This window comes from Emys orbicularis, chromosome 18 (assembly GCF_028017835.1).
Source record: "Emys orbicularis isolate rEmyOrb1 chromosome 18, rEmyOrb1.hap1, whole genome shotgun sequence".
NCBI lineage: Eukaryota > Metazoa > Chordata > Testudines > Emydidae > Emys > Emys orbicularis.
The window spans coordinates 13,277,661-13,304,706 of NC_088700.1; the positions used below are offsets into that span (position 1 = coordinate 13,277,661).

At 45.7% G+C, this 27,046-nt stretch overlaps 2 protein-coding genes across 3 annotated transcripts; both read right to left on the minus strand.

Moving 5' to 3' along the window:
• Positions 1 to 438: 438 nt before the first annotated feature.
• On the minus strand, positions 439 to 6,833 carry ENDOG (endonuclease G). Its single transcript, XM_065418849.1, has 3 exons — positions 6,318 to 6,833; positions 2,206 to 2,315; positions 439 to 988 (listed from the first exon to the last, which is right to left on the minus strand). The coding sequence occupies exons 1-3, from the start codon at positions 6,831 to 6,833 to the stop codon at positions 703 to 705; spliced, it is 912 nt and encodes a 303-aa protein (XP_065274921.1). The 3' UTR covers positions 439 to 702.
• Positions 6,834 to 13,967: 7,134 nt separating this feature from the next.
• Positions 13,968 to 26,794, minus strand: TBC1D13 (TBC1 domain family member 13). Of its 2 annotated transcripts, XM_065418880.1 has the most exons (12): positions 26,755 to 26,794; positions 25,399 to 25,472; positions 24,377 to 24,417; positions 23,775 to 23,836; positions 23,320 to 23,419; positions 21,325 to 21,407; positions 20,993 to 21,152; positions 18,410 to 18,620; positions 17,499 to 17,662; positions 15,471 to 15,631; positions 15,035 to 15,092; positions 13,968 to 14,033 (listed from the first exon to the last, which is right to left on the minus strand). In XM_065418880.1, the coding sequence occupies exons 1-12, from the start codon at positions 26,775 to 26,777 to the stop codon at positions 13,968 to 13,970; spliced, it is 1,203 nt and encodes a 400-aa protein (XP_065274952.1). In that variant the 5' UTR covers positions 26,778 to 26,794. The 2 variants fall into 2 exon arrangements, with proteins under 2 accessions (XP_065274952.1, XP_065274953.1); XM_065418881.1 differs by lacking the exons at positions 17,499 to 17,662; positions 18,410 to 18,620.
• Positions 26,795 to 27,046: the final 252 nt, after the last annotated feature.

The window sequence follows — 27,046 nt, forward strand, 5'->3', positions numbered from 1 at the left end:
CTGAGGGCAGTTGGCTCCATACCTGAAATCATGAACCTTAAAACCCACTTACATTAAAGGACAGGCAGAGTCCATTAAGTCTGAAAGCTAAAACAAGGAGGACCAGAGAAATAGTTGGAAGAGTTCAGTCTACCAGCACAGTACTGGCTGTTAGTAAGAAACTACTAATTTTCACTGAAAATCCAAAATATGGATTAGTGAAACTGGCATAAAATGCATTGTTCCACAGGGAGAACAGTTAAGAGTCACCCTCAAAATTAAGTTAATCCTGAGAACGAAGTGGCTTCCCTGTGCCTCATACTCTAAAAGCATATAGCTCAGTAAGAGCATTTCCTTTGGTGTCCTCTTGACTGAGTCCAGGGGGCTTTGTGGGCAGCATCTAGAGATACACCCATTGAGCCAAGCATAGAAGTAGGTGGGGAAAGCACTTTTAAATACTGCACTGACTTTTTATTAAGTTCCAGGAGCCATTTTTAGGGTACAACATCTTTGGTATTTGCCTCCTCAGGAAACAGACAACTCTATTAATTAATTGCAGGCCCATGAAAAGCTCCTAGACCATTTAAAAAAAAAAAAAGCCGGGGGGGAAGAATAAATTTGACCCCATACATACCCCTGATAAATAACTGTAGTAACTTAAGTCCCTTCCACTGGATACCTTCACCCCCATAGTGTGTCCTGTCATCAATCCCCTGGGTGAGTTCAGCTGTTGCGTCCAGCAGTGATGGCTTGTAAACGATTTGTTCTTTTCAAGATGTTAGGAACAAACAGCAGCCCCGATGCCCGCTCGATGCTCTCAATAGGAACCAGGAAACGTTCAAGTGGGATTGTCTCCTCCACCGGGCTGTTGGGCATCACATAGGAACGCAGCTCAATCTCTCCACTGAGCTTCTCTAGGATGAGCACTTTGAAGAAATGCGTGGGGACTGACACATTGTTCTTGCCAATCACCTGGTACTTGATGTACATCTTCCCATCTGCCTCCATCCTACACAAAGAACAAGACTGTTACCTGCTGCCTCTTACTTAGTACTCATGTGCACAAACCCCTCAGGGCACAGATTGTGTCTTCCATTGCTATAGATGAATATATACATAACTAAGACCAGAAGGGGCTCTTATGATCATCGAGTCTGACCTCTTGCATAATGCAGGACTAGAATTTCACCCAGTGTTTCCTGTATAAAACTTGTCTTTTAGAAAGACATCAGTTCTTGATTTAAAGTTGTCAAGTGCTGTAGCAGGGTCTAGACCCCCAGCTAATCTGGGAGACCCTTTACACAGTGAAACAGGAATGAATATGCTGCAGAACACATTCCACTCCCCATCACCATATCTAATGTGGTCCTTGTTTAACTGAGTCTGTTCAAGTGATTGCGCTTCATGCCTCTAAACATGGTTCATTGCAGCCAAAGATTATACCTTTATTTGGAAAACCTGACTATGCAAGAGGCTAGATTAGCCCTTTATTGCAGCCTGTGGCTAATGCACTTGTGGCACTATTATTACCAGATCTGACAAGATAACCAGACTGTAAAAGTGACTATGAAGTACAGCGCAAGATGACTAAGGGTACGTCTATACTTACCCGCTGGTTCGGCTGCAAGCAATCGATCTTCTGGGATCAATTTATCGCGTCTTGTCTAGACGTGATAAATCGATCCCGGAAGTGCTCGCCGTCTATGCCAGTAATCCTGCTCCACGAGAGGAGTAGGCGGAGTCGACGGGGGAGCCTACCTGCCGCGTGTGGACCCGCGGTAAGTACCTTTAAGTTCGAACTAAGATACTTCGACTTCAGCTATGTTATTCACGTAGCTGAAGTTGCGTATCTTAGTTCGAACTGGGGGCTTAGTGTGGACCAGCCCTAAGCGACTGTCACTCTTCCAAACTAAGTGCAGAAAGAAAGCACTGAAGGAACATAAATTATTTCCCTTTTAATTCTACCCAGGTAATCTGATAGTGTCCCTTCAAGGGTTTATTCAATTGAAAAATGTATAAACTAATCCCAAGCATAACAAACTAGCCCACAAAATCCCTACATGCATACATGGAAACTGGGGGAGTGTTTAAAACAGTATCTACTGTATTGCTATTTCTGACCTTTATCCTGAGAGCATGACAAGACAAGTCACATTCTTAGCCCATCTTAATTTCCTTGTATGATGCATGTTTTAAGATCAGTTTCAATCCAGCTCTGGTATTTACCTGGGTAGGAAGAGTGGGCCAGTGCAGACATATACATTCTTGTTGTACTTTGTTAAACTCCTGCAGTATTTCTCCAGGTTATTCCAGGCTTTCTGGTTCAAATGAGGAACCTAGAAACAAAACAAACACAATACAGCCAGGAAAAAGTCAAGAATGTAAGTCAGTTTGAGCTCTGTTCTCTCTTCCCATGCACCCCTATATGTCCTAAGCTTTTTCCAGCTTGAGTTAATAATAAAAATAATAAGCGCTATAGAAGAGAGAGCTATCAGTATATCTCACAGCACTTTATAAAGGTGTTCAGTATAATCACCCCCATTTTACAGATAGGGAAACTGAGGCAGGGATCAGTGAAGTAACTTGCCACAGTCGGCCAGCAGGCCAGTGGCAGAACCAGGAATAGGATCCAGAGTGCTGAGAGCGGGGTGAGGAGCTGAGAATCTATTTAGCTTAAAGAGAAGGTGCAGGGATGACTTGATCACAGTCTATAATTACCTACGGGGGAACAAATATGGGTAATGAGCTCTTCAATCTACCAGACAAAAGGTATAACAAGATGCAATGTCTGGAAGCTGAAGATGCAAGCCAGTCTGAATGTTTCTATCTGTAGAGGAGGTCAGACTCAATCGTAGTGGTCCCAACTGGCCTTGGGCTCTAGCTTCCCAGACCAGTGCTCTATTTACTAAGCCACACTGTTTATAGGGTAGTTTAAAACTTTTATCTGATGTTTTTTAATCATCTTCAGCATGACTGTTTGGGAAGCATAAACCTGAGTTATCTCACAGAAATGCTTTGTATATCTGAAGTCACTTTGGTTTAATTCTTGGCCAGAGACAAAGTTTCAGGCTGCTGGGAACACTTATTTATGTGCTTAACTTTACATGTGAAAGTATCTTATTTATTTCAATGTGATTATTCCCATGAGTAAAGCTATGCACAGATGGGAGTGTTTGCAGGATCAGGGCCTTAGTTTGGTAGGAAATACATGTGGCCCTTGAGCTAATTTAGATGATCCTCTCTACAGAGGCAGGTTTATCCAGCAGTTCTCAGTCCTGGTACTGGCCAGGGGCTCAGGAGAACTATTCCCCACTCTGACACAGACTTCCTGTGTAACTTTGTGCAAGTCGGTAGTCTCTATATGCCTCAGTTCCCCATCTGTAAAAAGGGAAGCATATTATTCCCAATCTCAGGAATGTTAGGACAACAAATACATTAAAGATTCTGAAGCACTCAGGGCTTCTCTACACAGAACTATACCAGTACAACTTCCCATGTGGACACTCCTATTCCAGAATAAGTGTACTGGTATAACTCCCCCTGTGGACAACTAGCAATATGACTGCTGTACCAGTATAGTTCTGCTGGCATGTCTAGGTGGGGAAATTTACCATTAGTAACTGTTGATGGTGGCCATCTAGGTACCGACATAGGGATAAATTTGGATTGTGAGATTGTTAGTTAATTCCAGTCCCTAAACAAGTATCAGCCAATTAATTTGAAACATGAAATTGAGGTAACTTCCTTCACTGTAAACTATCTAACTAGAAAGATAGAGAGGTTTGACCAGTCAAAATGGGGAAGACAAGATCTCGATCAGTTACAAGAAACCCTTAGCCAGATCACTAAAGATGTGGCAGCAGGTACTATACTGCAGGAAGATCCTGTCTCCTATAATGCTTGTGGTTCCATTCTGTTCAACAGAATATTGATAGAGAATTGGTCAAAGGAAAGAGATTAAACTATGAGAGGAAAAATAGAGGTTAGAGCAAGATGTAGATCAGGAGTAGGCAACCTATGGCACGCGTGCCAAAGGCGGCATGTGAGCTGAATTTCAGTGGCACTCACACTGCCTGGGTCCTGGCGGCTCTGCATTTTAATTTAATTTTAAATGAAGCTTCTTAAACATTTTAAAAACCTTATTTATTTTACATACAACAATAGTTTAGTTATATATTATAGACTTATAGAAAGAGACCTTCTGAAAACGTTAAAATATATTACTGGCACGTGAAACCTTAAATTAGAGTGAATAAATGAAGACTTGGCACACCACTTCTAAAAGGTTGCCGACCCCTGATGTAGACAGTTTATGGGTAGAAATAGATCAAGTGGCTGAGGCCTTCAGAGGGACAAACAATAGGTTGGATAGGAAAATTGCAGAATGTAGAAGGGTTGAGGACAAGAACCATGAGTTGTCAGGAGTACTCTTAAGTGGAGGTTAAAAAGACCCCTGCAGCTCCTGGAGTCCTCAGATAGAGAGAACCCTTCCCAGGGAAGGGCACGCCATACCTGAAGGCCCAGAAGGAAAATAATTGTTTGAGGAAGCTAAATATTGATCAATTTGATTCCTATACGGAGGGAGCTCAAAATTCATGAGCATATTACTATGGTCAAAACTTCCCTAGCAAATTTTGAAGGTGTTTCAGAAAATGATAAAATTAGTTTTTTTTAAAAAGAGGACATTAACCACAAACCCCATCCCTAGACAGCAGCCAGAACTTTGAAAAATCATGCCTTGGGCTAATCAACTACTATGCATAGATACACCCTGCCCTTTGGTTTACAAGCTTTTTTTTGTAAGGATGACACCAACAGGTCTTTCTATGGAGAAATGAGGTGGGTTTGCTTCAATGCTAGTGGTGTTGTAAATCCAGACCAGTACCCTCATATGAAGCAGCTGTAGCTGGAAAAGATACCAACCTATGTCAGAGAAAGAACAGAGTTGATTTAGATTCACATAAAACCCCCATGAGCTAAATGTTCACTCTAGTCCAGAAGGCACTAGTAGTGCGTAGAAAAATGGCCCAGCAAGGCAGCATTTATGCCCTGGAGGCTGAAAAAGCTGAGCTAGGGTTGGGAGGTAGAAAGTTAACCTCCAACAAGAAATCACTCTCCAAAGAAAGGGGACGTGTCAGCCAGTAGGGCGAAAGAAAGGTAGGAATACAGGTGGTAGAACTTGGAAAGTCAGAAGAAACCATCAATGGATGAGGGGCTTGATAATAAGCAAATGTTCCAGGCAATGGATGATAAGTTGGAGCAAGTTATGTCTTTGTTTGCTTACCTAACCACAAATAGTGTAACAGGAAGGACAAGAAGATCCTGGATCTTAGGTGGCCACATGGGGGCCACCATCCCAAGATAGCTGACTAGGGCCCCATAATAAATACATCAAATTCTTGACTAAGGAAAACAAACACCTCATAGCCCAGAATAAGAAGTCACACTACTGGCAGGAACATTAGCATCGGTCAAATTCTGTGATTTTGATTCTCTACCATCAGTTCAGGGAAAGTTGATCTAGGAGAGCTTATTCCAAAAGGGCCTGCCAGAAGATTGTACTTTAGGATTTAAGTGCAAGGTGCTGACATACACTCCTTGATTTAGGAGCAAAAGTAATTCTCAGGAGAGTGAGAATGTTTGAGCAGGTCACTCAAGCAATAGAAAGTGGGAAAGCCCTTAACCCTTGTGAAAAGTACAGCTACGTCCAGAATGAACTGCACTGTGTGAGAGTTTGCTGGATGAAATTAGGCTTCAGGGACATGAGTAACACACAGAGTTTGTGTCACCCATGTTGAGAGTGTGTGTCAGTGGGAGAGGGATTTCTGCTCACATAGCATGGAGCAGTCCCCCTTTCCCTGGAGAGGAGCAGGGCAACTCAGTCTGATGGTGTCCCTCTCCCCCACCTAAGGGGAGGAACCTGACAGTGTTGCCAACTCTCACATTTCCCCCTGTTTTTCCTTAAAGCCCCAGCTCTTGGAGTCATCTGAGTACATAAGAACCTCAGCTTCCCTTAAAAAAAAAAAAAAAAAAGTTTCTAGCCATCATGGTTGCAGAAAAAGGCTTGAAAAGCGACCCCCTAAAGCCCCAAAACATGAAGGCAAATAAAAACAACCCAGCACTGAGTGTTTTTAGAAGACCTCAGGATTCCTTCCTAACCCACTCCTGGCTTTGGGGGGTTGTGAACTCAGGGAGGGCCACACCCGGGTCCCGGACGCTGGGAGAGGGGGAGCGCTACCCAGCTGGTGCCAGCCCCCCGGTGAGCGCGGGGCCCCCCTCACGTGCTATGGGACCCGGGGGTTCAGGGTCAGTCCGCCGGGGCGGCGGCGGCTCCTCACCTGGGGCGCCACGTTGCTGAGGTAGAAGGTGTCCTGCATGGCCTTCTGGCTCCACCGGTGGTTGGCGGCGGCCGCCAGGTGGCCCCGGTCGAAGCCGCTGCCCCGGTAGTCGGCGTTGGTGGCCCGGTGATACTCGTGCACCGACTCGTCCTCCTGGAAGTCGCAGGCGGCGCGGTCGGAGGGGCCGCTCAGCGCCGCCCCGTGCAGCTGCTCCAGCACCCAGAGGGCGCTGCGGCTCCGCGGGTCGTAGCACAGCACGTAGGACTCGCGGCTCCGCAGCTGCGGCAGCCCCGGCAGCCCGTACTTGGCCAGCTCGCCGCGGGCCGCGCCCCCGGGCACCGGCGGGGAGAGGTCGGCGGCCGCCACCACCGGCACCACGGGCAGCCGGGTCAGCAAACCCGCCGCGGGCGGGCCGCCGCCCTGCCGCCTCCCGCCCCCCAGCCCCGCGCCCAGCCCCACCCCCACGGCCAAGGAGGCCCCGGCAACCAGCCACCGGCTGCCCCGGAGACGCTGCATGGCTGGGCCCCGCCGCCGCTGCCTGCCGTGCGGCGACCTTCCCTCGTCCGGTCCCTTAAAGGGGCCGCCGCCAGAGCACGGAGCCGCAGCCGCCGGCTTGAGGGGAGCAGCTGCCCGCACAGCCGGGTGCAGGCCGGTGCTAGACTCGGTACCCAGCAGGGCCCCCGCGCGGCTGGGCCCCGTGCAAGGCCCCTGCCCGCTAAGGCCCTGGTGGGGCCAGCGGAAGCATCGCCCCCTTAAGAGTGAACGCGCTGAGCCCTGGGGCGGGAAGCTCCCGCGCTCCCTGCCGGGCTAATAAGGAACAATCCGAGCCGGCCCTACTGGAGCCTGGGGATAGGCATGAGTAGGGCTAAGATGCTGTCACAGGTATTGCTAGTGAAAGTCACGCGCAGGTCATGGGCAACAAACAACATTTCAGGGGGAGCCCATGACCTGTCCGGGCTGTGACTTTACTAAAAATAACGGGGGGCTGGGGAGGGTGACAGGGTGGGGACTGACAGGCTGAGCCTCCCCTGGCTCCAGCAGCCACAGTTGGGGCATGTAGTCCCGCACTCCAGAGCTGGCCACAGCTGCGGGGCAGGGGCACAGAATTCCAGCTCCACGCACACAGCCCCAACTGCAGGGGGAGGATGGGGGGGGGTACATAGCTCTGGGAAGCTGCGAGGGGGGCGCCTCCAGCCCTGGCTTCAGCCACTGACAGCTGAAGAAGTCACTGAGGCCCGGTAAAGTCACGGAATCCGTGACTAAGTCGTAGCCTTAGGTATAAGTCATTTCACAGCTGTGCCTCCCTTTACCCATTTGCAGTGGCTGGAGGGAAAAAAAAAATCAGTATTTAGTACAGTGGTTCAGAAGACCAAGTCCGCACCTAGAGGCAGTAGTGAGGCAGCTATACAACTAGTACTAACAACCACACTTGTTCAAATGGAGATATAAAATAAATGGTGGATTCCTTAGATTAGCCTTCTCCTCTATTCCCATTCGAAATACACTTGGGCATGTTTCTCAAGTTCTTCTCTGCAAGTATAGAAAACTTCACTTCTTACAAGGAACCTAAGATGCATTACCTGTAGCTAGAGCTGGATGAGATCTGTTAGAGTCCATCTCCTCTCTGTCTCAGATCCTAAAGCATAAACAGACTACAACAGTTTCTTTTCCTACCTCAGTTTCTTTAGCCCACTTTCACACCATGAATAGCTTGACCCCCCCCCCCCCCCCCAAACATTAGACAATTCTTTGTACCGACACTGTCAAAGGAGACTGTGGGAAAGAAAAAGATCATATCAGTATTTGCAAAGAAAAATATTTATTATGACAAATCAACAGAACAGCATTTATGAAAAAAAGAATTACAGACATTACAGATGGATAATTGTAGTTCATGGGAGAAGTTATAGAAATAAAAAGCAAAGGTAATAAACAGCAGGACCAGTTTTGTGTTGTAAAGGATCCACCTCCTAGCCTTCAATATGGCATTGTATATCAGGGATCTTTTGTTCCCTTCTTCAGTTAGAGGTACCAGCATGTTCCTTCCACTGGATTTGTGGCAACTGTCCTGGGGGTTCGGGGTGGGGAACAGAAAAACAGCTTTCGCTTCTACCTGTCCAGGCTTGTACAGTGATGCTTAGATCTGTACTGCAAAGTCAGTGACCCTCAGCAGCTAATATGGTCCAAGCAGGCCTTCCTGTTAGGAACATTTGTGCAGCCTCCGAAATATTGCCAAGCAACAGCTTTCTCTACAAATGCTTGTTCCCTGCTAAGCATGTTCCCTGTAGATAAATCAGAGGATACACTCTGGGCCTTGTGAATTCAAGTTTGGACCACCTCCTTTAACACACCACCACCACTCCCTATCCCACTAGATACCATCGTACTGCAGAAATAGATAGAGGAAGGCTCAGAGTAACAAGCCAAATAGGATAATCTTGCTAAGAAAAAGAATAAGGCAGTGGTGGTGGGTAGATTTAGCTTATACATGCAGAACCCTGTGCTACTGACAGACTCCCAGAATACAGTGGACTGAGATTAGTTCTACTGACATCCAACTAGCACATGTTGTTTCGTCCCTCGCAGTTACTATAGAAGAGGGCATTTAGAAATACTGTAATATATCACATGTAGCAGCTTTAACTCTGAGCACAGTCTGTGGCTAGGGGGAGTCTCATTGTTATGGATAGCAGATAACATCGTTACAAAACCCTCTGTTTAGCTGAAGGGAACTTCATCAAAATCAATCATGTTTAACAAAAGCACTTTAAACACTGGAAAAAGCATGACATACAGATGTGTTCTCCATACCTTTTTGGAGAGGTGTGTGTTGTTTTTTAAACAGCCAAAGGAAAAAAATTGAACTTGTATAAATCACCAGATTTGCCCTGTTGCAAAAGGGCATTTTAGAAAAAAGTTCTAAATGGCTAAAACATACAAAAAGTCACCAAATACTCAGTTAAAAGGAGCAACAGCCCTTGTACTCCTGAATACCACTGTGCTACCTATAGCAGCTTCTGACTTTCACTCCACCCACTGCTGAGCTGTAAATAATTCAAGCTTGGACCTCAAAACTCCAGCGACAAGTTAATCTAGCCAACACCACTTGCTTTGAAAAAAACAGTTCCACCTTTCCCTGACAAAGATGACCAACCTCAGAATTATACTCTTTGCTATCCCATTTCCTTTTTCCTCCCAGTTACCAAGGCTACAAGATTCCAGGGAGAGGGTATGAGGGCACAGGGTGCTGGCCTTCTCCCTTATGACCAATCCCCATCTCTTGAACCATCCAGCTTAGTTTCCTGCCTTTCCTCCTGATGGAGAAAAGCTTCAACCAAAGTGGTAATGATCCTGCTCTTGATGAGTTATTTGTATACAGTTAGCAGCTAATGAATTCAGTAATTAAGGTATTTAAACCTCCACCTGTGAGATTTAAATCAACTATGCATTAAAATTCTTACAGCTGCTCCTGTCACAGAGAAGGCTATGGAGACATGAATCCCACCTCAGATTTCTCCTATCCCATAGGTCTGTGGCAGCCACTATATGCACAAAGATACCAGACAATGGGCTAGTTAATACTGTCCAGCTTTAAAATGATTTGAGGAATGAGGGTTAGGGTAACTAATCAGAAGGGCTGACAGTAGGTTCCCAGTTAAATTTTTTCCTCCCAACTAATAGTGTTTGTTTGCTCCATAAAGCGGACAATAAGCCCCATACTACAATGAGTCAGCTGTTTTTATAACCTCAGAGTATCACTGGAAAAAATTAACGAGTCCTTTAAACAGCCTCCCTCCCTTCAAATATCAACACAGCAAACCCTTCACCGCCCACAGTTTTAAAGAATAATAAGGGATCTAGGTTACTAATGAAGAGAGGCCTTTTCAAGTAGGAAACAAACAAACAGCCTCACAAATTGTATCAGAACGTGTTACACATTCTCTAGTCTTGACTTTGGGAACTACAATGGGAGCTCCCCTCATTCTCCTCCCCACATTTTCTATGCTGTCACACCTTTTGTTTCACTGTCAACTAGAGAACCTCTCCTTCGTTTACAGACGTTCAGCTCCAACTCACTAAGCCATCATAAATAAAATCTTCGAGCCCTATGATGTTCAAACAGGAGGAGACCCCCAAAAATGGAGTTTAATCAAAATGAGCAGCAAAAACTAAGGAGTCTGGGCTGACAGCCACAAGCTTCTTCTGAGGGAGACATCTAAGGTGCATCTCTGCCATTTGTTTTCTGCTGGGGTGCCATTTGTAACCCTTTACTGAAAGGTGAGGCTCTCCGTTCTCATCCTCAGTTACAACCACCACCCCAATCCAGAGATTTCCATTTAGAACCACTCGTCGCTCCTTAAGATGAATGGACAGGATGTGTGTGGTGACTCTACAACATGGTCCTAAGCAGTGCATCCCAGCCAGCTGGGAGATTGAAGACAGCAGCAAGACCCAAAATCAAGTATCTCATACAGCAATGCAGAAGGCTACACAACTGAATCAGTTCCAGGCCTCTTCACTCATGTCTGTGGTGCTGTTCCTTAAACATCTGATCCAGCTCCCAACAGGAAGACTCGATTGATTTCAGCAGAAGTTGGCTTTGGCCCTAAACCAGGTTACCATTTGAATTTTTTTAGTTCCCTTCTTTAAAAAGGACGTGGTCAGGTTTAAAAGACATTTCCTTGACAACCATCTGAAATTTTTAACAGATCAACTCTTCACCACTCATGCCATTCACCTGCTTTCTTCACTTCCTTCAGAATGAATAAGCAGAGAGGATAGTCAAAGTCACTTTCAAGTTCTCATACACCAACAAAGTGCTGCAACATTTGAGTTGCAGACACAGCAGGGGAATATTTAAATCCAAAGAGGAAACTTAATAAATTCTCACTTCCCCTACAGTTGTAAAGGGTTTCTATTGAACACGTGCATTGAAAAACAATCTACCCACAAGTTTAACTTTTAGACCTAATTTATGATATCGCAAATGAATGTATTGTAAAGAAACCTACATAGCATTTCAGAGTGTATTAAAGATTTTTCTCTTCTGACTACCACCATTATTCATCTACTATTAAAAGAAACAAGTTACACACCATGACTATCACCATATTGACGTGTGTGTGTGTGTGTGTGTGTGTGTGTGTGTGTGTGTGTGGATTCCTTTTAAGGCAAGTGTGATCCACACAGCCCAGGTACCATGAAACATTTCAAAAGACCATGTGTAAGCTTCAGATAAATAAATGATTGGGGCGGGGGGGGGGCGGACTTTTAATGGAGGACATCTTGTGCAGTTCTGAAGCCAGAGCATTTTGGATAAGTTTTCCACTTTTGGGGTTCAATCCTACAGTCCTTATTCAGGCAAGCCTCAATGATTCCAGAGGGAGTTTTGCCGAAGGGCCTGATCATCCAGTTCGATGCCTGTGTGCAGCAATAGTCTTTACAATTACAAAAGGCTAGTTAGTACTGGCCTCTCTAGCACAGGGGAGCTCAGTAGATGGATCACATGTTCTCTTGGAACAGCCGCTGCCCAACAGAGAGACAGTGATTAAAAGGCATGGGGAGCAGCCATCGTTGCTCGTAAACTGTGAGAGCTATGGTATTCTCTCAGCCGCCCCATTTCTTATGGGAAAGAGTCTATCCCATAGGAAGGATTTCAGTAAAAGGGGAGGCCATCAACCACTTTGTTTAAAATTCCATCTCCACCTCCAAGCAGAAAGACTCTGCTGCATCCTTTTTACTGGCACATTTATTCTGGTTCACAGAAACTGCTACTCCGAAGCAGCACAGGAGTACGAGAATAAAAATGTCAGGCACTATCAGAGCTGCTAAAATAAACTGTCCCTCTAGAAATTCACTAAGCTACACAGAACTTTGACCAGTCTTTACACAGCATGAACCTGACATCTGAAGGCTGACAACCCCCCAGTTATGGTACAATTATGGCTAGTCTGCTACTAGGTCTCATCAGCAGGGTGAGCAGACCTCTGAGAAAGCACAAAAATTGACCTCTAATAAAAGAGACATAATGCAAAACACTTAAATAAATACAGAACAGTCCCCACATTAACAGCTATGCAGAGATGATCCAGCACTTCACTAACGGGGAGAGTAAAGCACCTCCGGTTAGCATTTGCTTGGGAGCTCTTCCAGCAGCTGGAATATTCAGCTACTCAAGTTTTTTCCATAGCCATCACCCTGACTCGAACTGTGGGTCAGGAGTTCTGATCATTCCAACACTACTTGCAGGCTACATGTTACCCTATACTAATCTCAATTTATGCAGACCTGGCCGGATCCTTTGTATCTGAATGGAGTATATTAATAAATATCCCCCTCTGTATTACTGTCCCCACAACACATGGCTCTCCCTCCTTTAGGAACTGCCCATAGGGAAGGGGATTCTCACAAGGGACCAGGTATTCCCACTGAATTGCTCCAGTAGATCACATCCAGAGATTGGCTTGATGTTAATCTGATCTGTGAGTTTGAGTCACTTCCCAGCAAAGAATACCACAGGACAACATGAAGATTACGTGACTAGAGCTTATCCAGGTTTAGATAGAAGGCTTGGAGTGTTCTGGGTAATATTATGCAAAAACAGTTTAAGAGCAAAACCATTATTATCCCTATTAATAAGTCTCCTCTGAAGACACCTATGTTTGCAGCACAGGACTGGAGGCCTTTCCCTTGTACTTCATGAGCCTGCTTGAAGTTAGATATCCTGCCTTTGAATTAGGGTGAAGCATGATCCATAGAAGCGGCACTGAACACAGCTCAAGACGAGCAGTCTCAGTAGCAGCAGGGACCCTGCTCTAAGGCTGTAACATAAGGCTTGTTTGACTTATTTGAACTACACTGATTAAAACCACAAATCTAGTTCCAACTTCCAAGTAAACTCAGCACCAAGGAGACAACTCCTTGATAAGGCAATCCTGGGGCAGACTCTACTGGAGAGCAAATAATCTCACTGCACAAAGCAGCCAGCGGCAATAGCATTCTCCCATCCCAGCTTTTTAAAGTCTCTTTCCCATGGAAGAGACTCTGCTGTTTTGAATCCACAATTGCCACTCACCAGGAGGAAACTGGACTTTTTTTGTGCACCCAAAAGAGATGGTAAAATGCAGACAGAAAGGAACAAAATCCAGCAGCTACTCAAACTAGCAGGATGCAGGATGTCAAAGTGACATGTTGTATTTACATGGAGACGTTCTTCTCTCTATACTCACCGAAATCCCACTGGTCCCAGCCTGTCCCTTCCCCTAATGCAGAAGTTCCTGTGCATGAGCACATGCTTCCATAATGCTATGATCACAAAAGTTCATTTCATAAGACTTTGAGAGATATGTAGCTAAACAATTTCCATCTTCCCAAACTTAGTCATTAAAAAAATACAAAGCACTGCTCAGGCAGTGTGGAGTTGTTTGAGATTAGGAAAACCCGGAGTGCAGGACCTGACTAGCTGGGGAAATAGGCAGTCCTTGACCTAATAGAGTAGAAGGAAGTCTTCAAGAAGGCCAGTTACTGGAACACAAAACCAAATGCCCAGCAGAGATTGTAGGAGCTCTGACGACGCACCACATATAGGAAGGAGTCTCCTAGGATACACTACTGCACAGTTTCTCTCACGCACACTGCCAGGCCTATGGACTATTTGGAGTCTTGAAGCTCCTTCGCTTTCTTCAGAATCAGGCGTACATCAGAGATGGGATAATCCTGCATTAAAAAGGGATTGATTTATTTTCTTAATGTTTGTTGCACCTATTCTCCCTTTTAACAGGGCAGAGACTCTCTGCAAGGTCATTGGCCAGCCCAATGGATGCCCTGGTGTTTATAAATTAGATGTTACCTCCATAGTTAAAGTCACCTGGAGTAAACAATTTCCTTCTATGTTTTGTAACTGATCAGTCTTGTACAACCTACAGGACATTAGATTATTTTGGTAGTCCTGAATGTGGGGTTAAGTTGGCTTTATGCAATGACTAGCTCCATTATGGAAGTCTGTATTAAGGATGCAAGGATCCAAAATAATATTTTATTGTATGTAATACATTAGAATTCTCTTAATCAGGACCCCTCCAACACATGGCCTTTCATCCTCTTTTGAGGGACTCCTAATTAAGAGACATTTTAAAAGTAATGCTGCTCTCTGAGCAGCTGATGGGCCCAGCATGTTACTAGACTGACCAAGGAGTTAGGAGAAGGAATCCTCTATTCTGGGGCAGGGACTGAGCCTACTGCTAGTGGCAAGATGTCCAGCATTTATAACTGGAGTTGAAAGAGCAAATTAACAGCCAGGAACAGGTAGCCATACAGCCACTTTCTGCAAATCAGCTATGGAGGCAAAGGCTGCTGTTAGAGGAGCAAACAGTCAGAAGCAGCATCAGACCGATCCCAAGAAGCCTAAACACCCGAAAGGCACAGCCAGTAAACAGAAGTATTGTTATTAAGAGTTATTGGCCAGGAGTGGCTTTACTGGATTTTCCAATTAAAGGGAGCATGCAGTAGAAGTTAATGCTTGATCTTATAGCACACCATGAAGTTTGCTAAGTGTTTATATTTTTCAAACAAATGGTTTCATTATGATCAGCAGAGGGTTGGTAACTATATTCCAGAAGGGCTGCCTGGATCATATCCAAGTATTGTACAAGAGGACAATCTCCTATTTAAAGAGTTCTTCCACCTCCTCCCCATACCTGATGTATTTTTGTACTTACCTGTAGCAGCCTCATGTTCAGAGTGAAGTCCCCTTCCAGTAATTGATCTCGGATTAGTCTGAAAGAGAGAGTATGTTAATCCAAGTACTTTTTGCCTCTTTAGTACCTTGTCCAAAAACATCCCAAAAGTCAGTCACTAAGGTGCGTACGGCTCACCACATGCCTCCCACCCTTCCTTAAGGGCCCTGTTTCTTTTGCCATTGTGGAAGGAATGGCTACATCCTTTCACCAGAGCCCCCTCCGCATGTCTCTTGCGTTCAAGAGAGACACCTATATCTGTGGATTCAAGCAGAGAATGGGGTGGAGGAACACACAGCCCATATTTACATTACCCAGCATGGGGGAGACTGAGCTTTAGGAAACAAGCTGTGAATTGTGGGGCAGGGGAGAGCACACTAGAGTCAACATCCTCAGCATCAGCTGTCACAGCACTCACGTCAACATGGCGCAACAGACAAGCAATAGAAAATCAAAGCGGTTGTCATCGGCAAAGAGAGAATCCCAGATACGGATGACGTCTGGCAACAGGAACTCTTGGGACAGCAGCAGCGTCAGCCAACGGAAGGCGAAGAATTGGGGCTTGATGTTCTGCTCTTGCTTTTGGATAGACAGAGTCAGTAATTAATTGCTTGTAGTGAACTGGAAAAGAAAGATGGATGTTCACTGCCTCCTTGGCATCCTCTTAGTAACCTGGTTATAGGCTAGTGTCCTGCAATGCAATATGGAGAAGTCTGCCTGTTCTTTACAGTTACACCTCTCTGCTTCAAAGTCTCTTGATAGCCTCATGCTATGAGATACTATGCCATGTCTCCTTTCAAAGCCTCTCCATAAAACCACCCCCTCAAATTACAGTGCTCTGAAGGACACCTCTCCATACACGTGTCTATGGCTCAGATAGAAACCTGGGCATGATTCCTGCTAAGTCATGGAACGTACTTTCATAAATTGCAATTCCGGCATTTAAGCTAATTCAATTTCATTTCTCCTTTAAAAAAAAAAAAGCCCCACACCCCTCATTTCTCCTAAGGGTTTAGATCAGAAGTACTTCCTCTCCTTTCAATGACTCTAAAAATCCCCTAGTGATTAGAAGGCTATTGGAAGGTTAGCATAAAAATCACACAGACCAGAGTTCTCCAGACACAGTTTATACTGGCAGCCAATAGACTGAAACTCAAAGCTTTTAGCTACTTTCTACTGTGGTCCATATATTTCACAAATTAAGCAAGATCAAGCCAGTTCAGTATTCAGATTACAGGTAGGGTCCTGTGTGGATACAAAATTTGGATCCGCATCGATCTGCGATCCGCAAACATGGTCCGCGGATATAAAGCAGATATCTGCAAGTTTGCAGGGCTCTACAGATGGGAGACTTCTACGGAACATCTATTGGGGGCCTGCAGGAAGTGGTGCTAGTGACTAAGTAGATGACACTCTTCCCCCTGAACCAGCATGGTGGAGTGTGACAATGTGCTGACAGAAGACAGAGTACGACCACTTGAAGTCATTAAGAATTTTTTTTTTTTTTTTAAACACACACACACACACACACACACACACAGCTGAAGCCTAATATTCACCAGATTCCAACTCTCATAACTACATTCTGCCTCCCATAAGTTCTCCCTGCAGTTTCATTTAGAAACAATATTCTACACTTTCCTTCCTAAACTTGTGTTGCATTGTTGTACTGTTAGACAACTGCTGCATTCCATAAGACCTGCAACCGCCTCTATCCACCTCACAGGAGTGTTAGGAGGAGTTTGCAGAGTGTTTTGAGATCCTTGGAGGAAGGGAGCTACAGGAAGGAAACATTACATATACAGGATGGCATTACTATTACCAAGTTTTGATTTATCATTGAGCTGTCATAATTTTTCACTGTAATTTATGAAGTGAATGCTATTGGGACATATGATGGCAATGGAGGTAAAGTACAGGAATTTGTTCCCCCTGGGGAAAAAAACTAATTCCAGTGTTGAAAAGGAACTTTGCAAGAGCATGTGTGTTTGGCCTAACGACAAAAGCAGAGTCCAGAGACTCAGGAGATCTTGAGTTTCACCACTCCCAGCTAAGCCATTGACCCAGATGGCCAGAGACATTGGGCAAATCACCTCTTTCTGCCCCAGTTAGCAGCTTTAGAGTAAATAAATTACAGATTTCCACCTCTAAAAAGAGGCCAAAGTATTTGCTACATCAATATAACCTGGGCTAGATGCTCAATGTGGCAAGAGCAGTTTGTCCTGTAGATACTCAACCCTGCATCACTCTCAAGACAGCCTATCCCTGAGAACAAAAGCTCTTTAGTTGCATCAAACCACTTCTAAGCAGCCCTCACTGTACTACCTGGGCACTGTTACAAAATAAGAGAGAGAGCAAGTTCTGTCTGGAAATAGGACAAAAGATCCACCACCCATCTTATTCCTCGTTCCAATGAGGGGTGCAAGATGAATGTCTAACTCCTCACCAGTTTCAAGTACAGCTCCACATCCTTCTCCTCCAGGGTGGAGTAAACCTTCTCCATCTTGTAGGTGATGCCACACTGAGAATCATCCAGGCTCTTAATGAAGTTGTCCCGGATCTCAGCCATTAGGTTGGTGAAGCAGAAAAATGTATCTGCTTCTGCATGTTCTGAAAAAGACACATAGGAGCGATAACAGAAGTGCGGAAGGAAGCTGTTGCAACCTTGATAAGTTTCCCCTGCTAGACACTAACTAACCAGCCTGTGGTACTGGGTCCCACGTGTTCTTGGCTTGCTAGGACTGAGCAGGCACACACTCCATTACAGACCCCATGTCTAACACCTTTCTTAGCAGCATGGACCCTGCAGTCCAATTGCCTATCTCCTGAAAGCTAGAATCAGCTCTCCCAAGCCTTCCAGTACCTTGTCATGTGACCTTCCTGATCAGCCCCTCCATGTCCCCTCAGGTGATCTGTTGCTTGATTACTACCCACTGGAAAAACTGGTTTCTTGCAGTTCAGCCAATCCCTATAGCCAACTCATTGTAAGGCCATAGTAAATGTTAATGAGTCTGCATGTTCCTTTAACAGCTCTCTAGGTAGGATCTGTGAAGCACCTGAAAGTCCCCGTTAGGAAATGGCTGATCTGATGTACATGGAGCATAATGACAGTTCATAAAACCAGTATTCATACGTTTTCGACAGCCAGATTTCCCAAGCTGTCACAGAAGTGCATCCGAGAGGATTCCCATACTTCCCAGGAAGCTCTTTTCAAGCACTCTCTCAGAACCACCCCCTTTCATCAGGGACCTGGTATGGGGAGAGCCTGCCAGTCTCCTCCACAGCTGCTCTGATAACCATTCCCTGCAACAACTGCTGCCAGGAATGGTGTAAGTCACTCAGGCACTAACTGCTTACCTTTCCAGTCACTGTTGGGATCTGTAGCAAAGGTATAGTAAAGAGGCCCCACTATTTCATTCATCCCCTGGACATATGCGATCCCAGGATTCAGCTTGGCGTAGATGAAAAGGATTCGTTCTACCACTTCCCAGTGAGCTTCGCAGCCATTAGGCAGAACTTCATACTCACTCAATGAATTCGGAGCAGATGTTTTAAGAGGGGAACTCACCTGAAGGGTAAGGTAAACACATAAGAAAAATTATTCTGGGCACCCAATTTGTATAGGCAATAAGTTTTCCATGGAGCAGGAATTTAACTTCAGGCACTCAGCTCCCCCAGATAACCAGTAACCAACAGCAAATGCCCTTTCCAGGCAGTAATTAATCCTTAAATCCAGATGGTGGCCCAGTCAGTTGTAAGACTTACTGCCATAAAATACAAAGGAAGCCAGGCTGGCAAGTCTTTTCCAAGAACAAATAAGCTAATTCAGCAGTGGACAGCTACCCTGAATCAAAAACACAAGCTCAATGTCCATGTAAGAGAAGACTGCTACATTAGAGAGGCAGGAAGAGAAGTGATCTGTCACATTAGCAAGGTATTCATCAGTCACTAGTGCTATTGTATCTGTTCTAGAATGATGCTGGGAAGTGCAGCATCCATGTAGGGAAAGCAGCGCTAGGCAGGTATGAGCATGGGTGATGGGGCAACAAAATGGCAGATGAAAGTCAATGTTAATAAATGCAAAGTAATGCATATTTGGAAAAAATAATAACCCCGACTATCTATCTATCTATCTATATATATACACACACACACACACACACACAATGATGGATTCTAAATTAGCTGTGTTCACCCAAGAAAGATCTTGGGAGTTACTGCAATTAGTTCTCTGAAAGCTTCCCCTCGACACATAGCAGTGGTCAAAAAGGCTAACAATATTTTAGGAACTATTAGGAAAAGGATAGAAAGAGACAGAAAATATCATAACGACACTATAAATTCATTATGTGCCATACCTTGAATACTGTCTCCAGTTCTGTTTGCCCCATCTCAGAAAGGATATAGTGGAATTGCAAAAGTTACAAAGGGCAACAAAGATGATCAAGGGTATAAATTGAGTTCCATACAAGGACAGACTAAAAACGTTAGAGCTGTTCAGCTTAAAACAAAAAACAAAAGCTATAAATGGAGATGATCGAGGTCTATAAAAATCACAAATAGTATGGAAAAAATGAATAGAGAAGTGTTATTTACCCTTCCCCACAATACAAAAACCAGGGGTCATCAAATTAAATGAACAGGCAGCAGATTTAATACAAACAAGAAGTAATACTTTCCACACAACTAACCAGGGATGTTGTCCTACCCAAAAGCATAAATGGGTTAAAAAAAAAGAACTGGACAAGTTCAGGGAGGATAAGTCCATCAGTGGCTGTTAGCCAAGATGGTCAGGGATGCAACCCCATGCTCAGAGTGACCCTAAACCTCCGACTACTAGAAGCCGGGAGTAGAAGACAGGAGTGGCTCACTCCATAATTGCCCTGTTCTGTACACTCCCTCTGAACCTCTGGTATGGGCCACTGTCAGAGACAGGATATTGGGCAAGATGGACTATGGTTTGACCCAATCTGGCTGCTCTTATGTTCTTATGAGTGATGTTTGCACTCAGAAGAGAATAAGGGAGATAAATGGCAGCTGACTACAATGCTGTCTCAAGTATATGAATCGTATCAGCTTGTTACATCTCAGGCTCTGGGAGACTAGATCAATTTGTCCTCTGTTATTAAACCCTCTGGTCCCTTACTGCCCATCCAGGGGAACACATAAATCAGAGGCAAGAGCTGTGAACACTTCCCCTGGAGCTCAGTGAACTCAACAGAGAAGATTCTGTTCCAACAGAAGCCAGAACAAAAACCAATTCAAGAGAAAGCAGCACATCGACCTTCAATTCCCTTTGTGCTGTCAAACATGCCAAACAGCACAGTACAGAAGAACCAATGTAATCAATAAAAAGAGAAATAAAACCTGTTGGGTGAGCAGGAAATTTCAGGAGCTCCACACACACAGAAAGGAGAATTCCTTTCCACCTAGAGAGCAGTTCAAGTTCTCCATGTCTCAGTGACACCCTTCCTTGCCTGGAACTATATGCTATCCATGTGTACTCTTCCTTGTGAGTGGATATGGGGGACTCATCTAGGGTCACTGTTGAGCTTGTGACATTTGTTGCAGTTACAGACAGGACCAACTTGACGTGTAACTGTTAGCACCCTGTCCACAAACCAGGGTGATTTTAGCCTCTCTCTGCAGGTAGGAAGTGAGAGAGACTTGAAGCTGTAAAACTTTATCAAAAAAGTGTTCTTCAGTCAAGCCCATCCCTCTGGAGAAAGGGGAGAAGCAACACCCTCCTGCAGGAATACAAGAACCCACACCATATATGGAGGTGGCATAAGGAAGAACTGCAGAGTCTCTTTAACAAGCCAGCCTGGCAACCATCTTGGCAAGTGTGCCACAGAAGTGCACGCACCTTCCCCCACCCCCATCACAACATGCTCATCCCACATCCCAGAAGCACAGGGAAAGCTCCTTGCCAGATCTTACATTTGTGACTCCACTCCGATTTCGTGCCACTGTCTGTGACTTGAGTGTCGTCTGTTCCACCCGCTTGCGGAGAGTCTCAAACTCATTCTGGGGGTCCAGGATTAGCAAGCAAGGGTAGTCAGTTGGGCGCTGGAAGAATGCCATATCAGGGTACAGCCTCCTGGGGTGGAAAAAGATGGAAACCAAATTAAATGGGGTTTTTAGAAGCAGAGGGGTGCCATGTGAAACAGAAGGGGCTTGATAACATGAAATATTCTGTATTCCTGATGCAGCGAGTACGTAAACTGCACTGTTATTCCTCCCCTCTAGAGAGACCAGCTATTTACACACACCTGACATCCTTGTCTATCTGCAGCAGCACTTCGTTGTCCTTGAAGTAAGTGTTCCATCGGCTGTCTGGGTTCGGATTGAGTGGCTGCACAAAAAGACATCACATAAAACATGGCAAGTTCATCTTTTAGTGACAAGCGAGCCTGTCACTGCTGAAAGCTGAGGTGAGGCCTTTTGGCTCTGCCTACACTGATCAGGAAAATTGTGCTATTGCCTTTCTAGCGAGAGCCATGTTTAAAGCCTGATTTGCTAGACAGATGGGGGTGCTTTCTCTGGGCAGCTGACACTTTATGGGCACTGGCCCACCTCAAATGAGTCAGCACACATCTGGTAGGCCAGTGAAGACTATGTGGTTACTTTCAACCACTGCAGAGCAGTATGAGCAGACTCTCCCAAATCCATTCTCATCTGTTTTAGTGGATTCACTGCTGCAGTCAGGCTTCACTAACCTGTGTTAACAGGCATTCTGGTTACAGCCCCAATCAGTGTGAGGGAGATTTTCCATATTAACCGCTACAAGAGGTACTGTCACTGTATATGTGCATTGCATAGTTAACACAGTGATAACAGTGTAATGATTATCTGAACTCCGAGAAGCCTGACGAAACATTACCAGCTTGAGTGGATTAGTGCAAAGTTTAGCTGATGCAAGTTTACCCAAGACCGGGGAAGTGTGGAATAGACTAAGCATAGGAAATCACAATATACACATAAGACAAGCTCAGATACAGGACTTTCCAAAACTGTACTAATGGAATGTAACACTCATCTGAAAGGCATTTGAGTGATGGGAAAAAAATACCACACACAAAAAAAAGCAAACATTCCAAGAACTTCAAAGGTCATAGTAACAAATAAGTTAAAGCTCAGAGTGTCACAGACATGCCAGGCCAGGGTTCCCAAACTAGGGGCGCGGCTTGTTCAGGGTAAGCCCCTGGCGGGCTGGGCTGGTTTGTTTACCTACCGCGTCTGCAGGTTCGTCCGATCGCAGCTCCCAGTGGTCGCGGTTCACCGCTCCAGGCCAGTGGGGGCTGCGGGAAGCGGTGGCCAGCACATCCCTCGGCCTGCGCCGCTTCCTGCAGCTCCCATTGGCCGAGAACAGCAAACCGCGGCCACTGGGAGCTGCGATCGGATGAACCTGCGGACGCGGCAGGTAAACAAACCAGCCCGGCCCACTGGAGCTTACCCTGAACAAGCCGCGCCCCTAGTTTGGGAACCATTGTGCCAGGCACAGTATGAACCCTTCCAAAGATCAAACTGACACAGATGACTGGCTACTAACAGGAGAGGCTGGGGTAGGAGAAGAGGTGTGTAAACAGTTACCCCACTTTGCACTTTCCTCTGACCACTTAAAAAAAAAAAAAAAAAAAGATCCTTCAGTGTAATAACCCTTTTCATAAGTGGCTCTCAAAGCACTTTTCCAAGGGGATTACTGTTAATCCAATTTTACAGAGGGGAAACAGGAACAGGGAGACGACGTGACCACCAGAGTCACACAGCAAATCAGTGGCAGAGCTGGGAATGAAAGTCTTCTGATTCCCAATCCCGTAGTCTAACCACTAGCCAATGCTGCTTCTCTTATACTCTGGTTTCAGACTGGCCCATTTTGCCTTCTGTCCATGGAGAGGATTTCACAGGTAAATGAAGAGATTCATTTTGCTAGCAGCTCCATGCTGTGACCTCCCTCCATTGAGCCTTTAATCGTATTGATCCTTTATTCCCATTTGAAGTCTATTGCATGGTCAAGCATCTCATTGAGGATGGTAGTGGGAAAGGGAAAAAGGAAAGGATAAGTTACCCTAGGACAGTATTTTACAGCTTTTTTCAGTCTGGAAGTCACTGAGCCAGACACCCTCATAAGGGTTCAGCGCCCCATTCCTAGGTTCTCAAAATATTTTATTCTATTAAGCCAGCAGGAAGGATCACCAAGGATCACCCCAAGATCAGTTTGAAACTTACAAGAACTCCCCTCCGCATGAAGACCAAACTATACTTACATGGTCCTCTAAGGTCACATCCTCCCTGGAGACACCAAGGTTGGCTTTGGCTATCCCAGGCTGAATAATCATTTCCTTCAGAAATTGGGAATACAGCTCCCTTAACAAGGAGAGGAGGAAGTCATGTTAGAAACCAGAAGATAAAATACAAAAAACGAAAAAGACATCCGCCTGAACCCAGACAGATCCCTCTGTGCCCCCCTGCTCAGACGTGGAGCACTTGACCTTTTCTACTGAGAATTCCAGCTCAACTGTGAAAGGTCATCACATTAACCTCCGGGGCAGTCTGTAGAATTAACAGGGGGGAACAATACTTTTTCCTTCCACACGAAAGTAGCTAATTTTACAGGCTCCCTTAGAAATCGGAATATTTTTTCAGATGCTAATGACAGCTAAGAAGCGGTGGGCCTCTATGCCACAAGGGTATTAGGGCTGGAAAGTACAGAGATCATCACCTCTGCTTCTTCAGCAAGGTGCTCCATAAGGCCTTCTCCACAGGGAGGTAGTTCAAGAGGATCTGGACAGAAGGAACATACACATTACTCCTTGAAGCAGAAGGTATTAACAATTAGAAGTTCAGTGAAACAAATTGGTGGGGGGGGTGACTGGAATTAGAACTGGCTCATTGAGGAAGATGGAATCTTCCTGAAGAATGACTGGTACTTTATCAAGTTATAGCCATCAGTGTCTGGAGGATACATTTTAACATCACCCTGCAAAAAGGCATAGCAAATTCCTTCCACTTAAGTAGCAAATCCAGTAGCTCAACCCCACTGGGTGTAATAGCGGGTGCTGTAGATGCACCAAAGCTGTACAGACCCACCCAACAACCTGCCCAAATGATCTCCCCCCGCACAAGTGTGTCTGTTACTGTCATCTCAGATTAGCTAGAATAAATTTCCCTGATTGTTCAGCAACCAAGAGCTGTTGATTTACAGTAGCTTCTTAGATAGTGTTAAGCCAATCTGTTTTGCTTTTAAACGCACAAAACTTTGCAGAATCAAACAATCCAGAGGGTAACTTACAGAAGACAAGAAAAGCCCCAAGCAAAACCCACCTTCCAGCAGAGGCAGCGCAGCCCACCATCAAAAGGAATCCCTGTGAAATACATCAGGCAGAGTCAATTAAGTTAGTCCCAGCCCTTTCACTGCATTATGCAGCATTTATGCCGATGTCACCAAGCAAACAGGAGGGCAGCACTTTTCAAGCTGGCAAGGAGTTTTACACAGATATTGAGAAGCTCTATGGCATACCAAAAAAAGGTTAATACAGCAAGTAAAAAGTGACTTGCATATTTGGCTCTTGCAAGAGAAGACAACTAGGCTAAGCATAAGGGAAAAAATGATATGGTCTATGGAGCAAAGGAAGGAATGCTTCCGGTGAAATATGCAGATGGTGTCTTGAGTGGAGAAATTAGTGGATATTTTAGAGAGAGAGAAGGAAGAAGAGTTTTTTGCCCACATCTGAAGGTTTCAGAGACCATATATTGCACAGCTAAAATTGCCTCTAAACCATTCAAACAGTTGGTAACTCTTTTAATCACATCCATTAGTCTTTGGTTTGTGACATGCTTGCTTTGTTAAACATTTATGACACTGGTAACTTAGTGGCAGCACAGATGAGGTTTGCTTACTTAACATTAGCTAATCATCTAGTGGAGTTTGACATCTTATGCTTAAGATTGCAAATTATTTTTATCCACTGGAAAGATAGTAGCAGCTCTGGATGAAAGCAAGTTAAAGATCTCAGGAACCACCATCTAGGCATTACACCACACTCATGATTGTGGTATCAAGTGCCTCAGAGTGCAGACCTTCAGACCAAGTGTGGCTAAAATACAAACCATATGTCTCAGTTGTCTTCATACTTAACACAGCTGAAAGGCCTAGAGACTACAGGCCCCATCATTCAGTGTTCCATCTTGAAAGGAGTATCTGCAACTAGCTCAAATCTATTACAGCAAAATAGGCGCAACAACCAAGTCTGTTACCAAACTGTCAATATAGGCCTGGATTGGACATTCTTGCTGTAGAAGCTTTGTGGCGGCCCATGCAACAAAGTTTTGCAGAAGTCACTTACCACTAAAGCAGAGTTCACGGAGCTTCTGCAGAACAATCTTGGGTTCCCCAAGGACATCCTGAAATTCTGCAATCCTACAAAAGAAGTATGGCCACACACACAAATTATATAAAGATGACAGGCTCAAGGATGAGTCAGGTGATTAGGTGAAGGTATCAGAGTTATATTGCAGCTTGCTTTCCTGCAATGATCACAGCACAAATACCTCTGCCAGCCAGGCATCAAAGCTCCGGCCATGTTGTCCCCGTTGGCTGTTACAGCTAGACGTAACAGATATACACTGAGGACTTGCCTAGACACTCAGAATAGGCAGTTACTATTAAAAATCTGTATAGTTCTAGAGTTTAGGCTCGTGATGTCTCTCACTGAGAGAATCTCATCCCTGGCTTGCACTCAAGATTACTTATTTCAAGGGCACTTACACCACATGACATACATTGTAAATAGTTACAAAAACATACTTTGCTTTTGTTCTGATAAGGATTTTTTTAATCACAACTGCTTTTCAGTTGCAAGTACAATAAGTGAGGCAGATTGCAAAAGCAAACAGCCGTATGTAATAGCGCCTACCTCAGACTTTCCCTAGGTACTGAAGTTTCCCATCTTACAATGATACTGAAAGGCTGGGACACTCCAGCTTTAGGGAACCTTTGAATAAGCCTCAAAACCCCTAATTTTTGGTGCCAGCATTTCCACAACACTGCATTAGTGAAGCTGCACTCAAAGAGGAGAAAGCCTGTACTTCCGTTAAATGCAGAGCCACGCATCACAAATGGGCTGTAACGCTGTGCTCTGGTTCAGATATTTTGCCCTATGCAGGAACATCATTTGTTATGGAGCACCCCAACTGCCCCATTTCATCCACCCGGACTTGGCAGACCAGAATCACATATAACAGGTCTATATGCTGACGCCACTTTGACGCATACACCCCCGCCCATTTTTCTGAAGTGCCCCCCCCCCCGAGAAGCCACCCCAGTATCTCACTCCTCAGCCCACCCCCTGCTGAAAGCCGCCAACCGCAAGCAGAGACACACACACACCCCCGGAGATGGGGGGGATCTTACCCACAGCAGCCTCCCCCTGGCTGTGCCAGCCCCTCTCCCGCAGGAGGGTGCAGGGACCAGAACACACCTGCCCCAGGGCTCAGTTATGGGGCGCCCCCTCGACTGGGAGGATGTGCCGGGGGAGGGGGCGGGCTGGGGGGGACACCAGCGTCCAGGGAAAGGAGGGGCGCGGCGGAAGAGCCCCTCGCTCCGGGAGGGGGCCGCTTTCAGGGCCGGACCCCGCTCCCCAGGGGTTCCTCGGGCCCCGGCCCTACCCGGGGATGGGGGAAGGCGGGCCCCGGCCCCCCACCTGCTCTTGTGCAGACTCGACATGGTGACTTCCCGGTCCCCCCCTCTGGCGGCCGGCGCGCCCTGAATAAACGGTCCGGCTGGAAACCCGGCCCCAGGCGGCGGGAAGGCTGAGAGGGGGCGGGGCCCTGCGGAAATAGCCGCCCCGGGCCAGGGTGAGAGGCCCCGCCCCTCCCCTGCCTGGCCCCGCCCCTCCCCTGCCTGGCCCCGCCTCCCCGCAGCCAGCGCCCTTACCTGCTGGGCCCTGGGGCTCGGCTCCCTCCCTGAGGGGCCAGACGATGCTACCTTTGACC